The sequence below is a fragment of the Convolutriloba macropyga genome, unplaced genomic scaffold, assembly GCF_964194025.1.
Source record: "Convolutriloba macropyga unplaced genomic scaffold, txConMacr16.3 SCAFFOLD_1887, whole genome shotgun sequence".
NCBI classification, from domain to species: Eukaryota; Metazoa; Xenacoelomorpha; order Acoela; family Convolutidae; genus Convolutriloba; species Convolutriloba macropyga.
The window spans coordinates 11,000-12,747 of NW_027451385.1; the positions used below are offsets into that span (position 1 = coordinate 11,000).

The following is a 1,748-nucleotide window of genomic DNA, read 5'->3' on the forward strand; positions in this document are numbered from 1 at the left end:
GAAAAAAATTGCATTGACCAATGAACCGAAATGCAAAAATTTTGAGCATAAATTAACCCCTAGAGCAGCTTCTCTACAAATTCAATATTTTAAAAAACGTGCACATTGAACAGAAGTAAAAAAAAAATTGGGCATATGTTAACCCCTACCGCAATATTTTTCAATGATCAGACAATCAAGCAATTTTTGTTGCTCAAGAATCGATAAGTTTTAAGCGAAGACAATATTGTAAAAGGCATCAGAAAAATAAGGCATCTTAAAAAAAGGAGTGTTTAAACACATCCTGGCTTCGCAGAGCTTCAACTGCAGAATTGAATTTATCTAAGACAACACATACCCTTTCTCTGTGTGTTGAAATGAATTCTTGACGCGTTGATTGGCTCCAAACCCAAATTAGAATGAAAGCTGCAGGACAGTATCGTCTTGTTGTCGCAAAAACGTGTTCCAGATGCAGGCTAGTTGTTGGAGTTGGTTGAGTCTGAAAGTCGAAAGCGGTCCGCAGGATTATTATTTAGAAAATGAAAATTTGCGAGCGGAAAAACCTGAAATTTTATCGGAGCGAAATCTAGTTTGCCGACTGCTTAAGATTATGAATACTAACAAAACTTGAAAGATGTTCTCCAATGCACCACAAAAGAAAACGCCGATGAGACCCCCTAAATGGAATGCGCCGCAAGGTAAAAACCGTAAATTGCGGTTATAAATTTCTCTTCCGTCGAGATACAGACTTATCTGAGATTGATAACGGTTATAAAAAGCCCACAAATCGGCAAATTACCATCCTAAGCTCTTTCACAAAAACAAAATTTAAACTTAAAACTAAATACACTACAAATGTCTGGTTATCTGTTTGAATACCAAACCTCTACGCGCTTTGTGAGAATTTGGAGAGAAGATAACACGGAGGGCGCAACAATTGAAATATCGCTTTATAAATATTCGAACGGTGAAAGATTTTTGTACCAAAATCTTACATTACCTGAAGAACATTTCAGGTCCCTAATAAACACGGTGATGATGGACACTGACCTTATCAGAGTTATCACTGAGGGCAAAATCAATGCAGATGGACGTCTCGTGATACATATTGAGGCGTGCGAAAGAATGCGGCTTGATTCAAAGAATTGCGAGGTGATACGAGACATCAAAGGTAGTATCGCACTTTATAATTTCAGCAATATGTGATATTAGTCGAAGAGTTGAATTTTAATTAAGATCCTAATTCACCTAACCCTATACAGAAAACGATTAAAACAGCTTTCGTGAGTTTAATTATGTTTCTATTTAGATAACGATAAAGTCTACTACCGACTTTCAATGAAGTATTTCGACCCCGATGACCTGATGCTATCAGTGTTCTTCCAAATCAAGAAATTTGAGAACAAAGGCGAAATGTGGGAGTTGAAATATGTGGCTTTGGGACTTCGAGAATTTACAGCCCTTCTAAGATACAATAAAGAAGGTCATCGAGCAACTCTCAAAAGAGAAAAGCCAATCGCAATAGTTAAGCCGAGAAAGCAAAAGATCATTAAAGTGAGAGCAGCGCCTGAAGATGACGACGTTATTGTCTTACCGTCTGACGAAGAAAATTATTGATGAAACTTTTGATAAACTCGATGATAATTTGCGCATAAATATTCCCTATACCATGAAAATGCTTTCTTATACCAATTTCGAACCATTTCGTTAATATAATTTTCTAAAGATATTGCTATTCAAAGACAAGTAAGCTAAAGCATTACACAACA

The 1,748-nt window shown here is 36.4% G+C and overlaps 1 protein-coding gene across 1 annotated transcript; it reads left to right on the forward strand.

The window, feature by feature from the left end:
• The first annotated feature begins 685 nt into the window (after window positions 1–685).
• On the forward strand, window positions 686–1,748 carry LOC142356638 (uncharacterized). Its single transcript, XM_075408484.1, has 2 exons — window positions 686–1,150; window positions 1,289–1,748. Exons 1-2 carry the CDS (start codon window positions 835–837, stop codon window positions 1,594–1,596), a joined length of 624 nt encoding a protein of 207 aa, XP_075264599.1. The 5' UTR covers window positions 686–834; the 3' UTR covers window positions 1,597–1,748.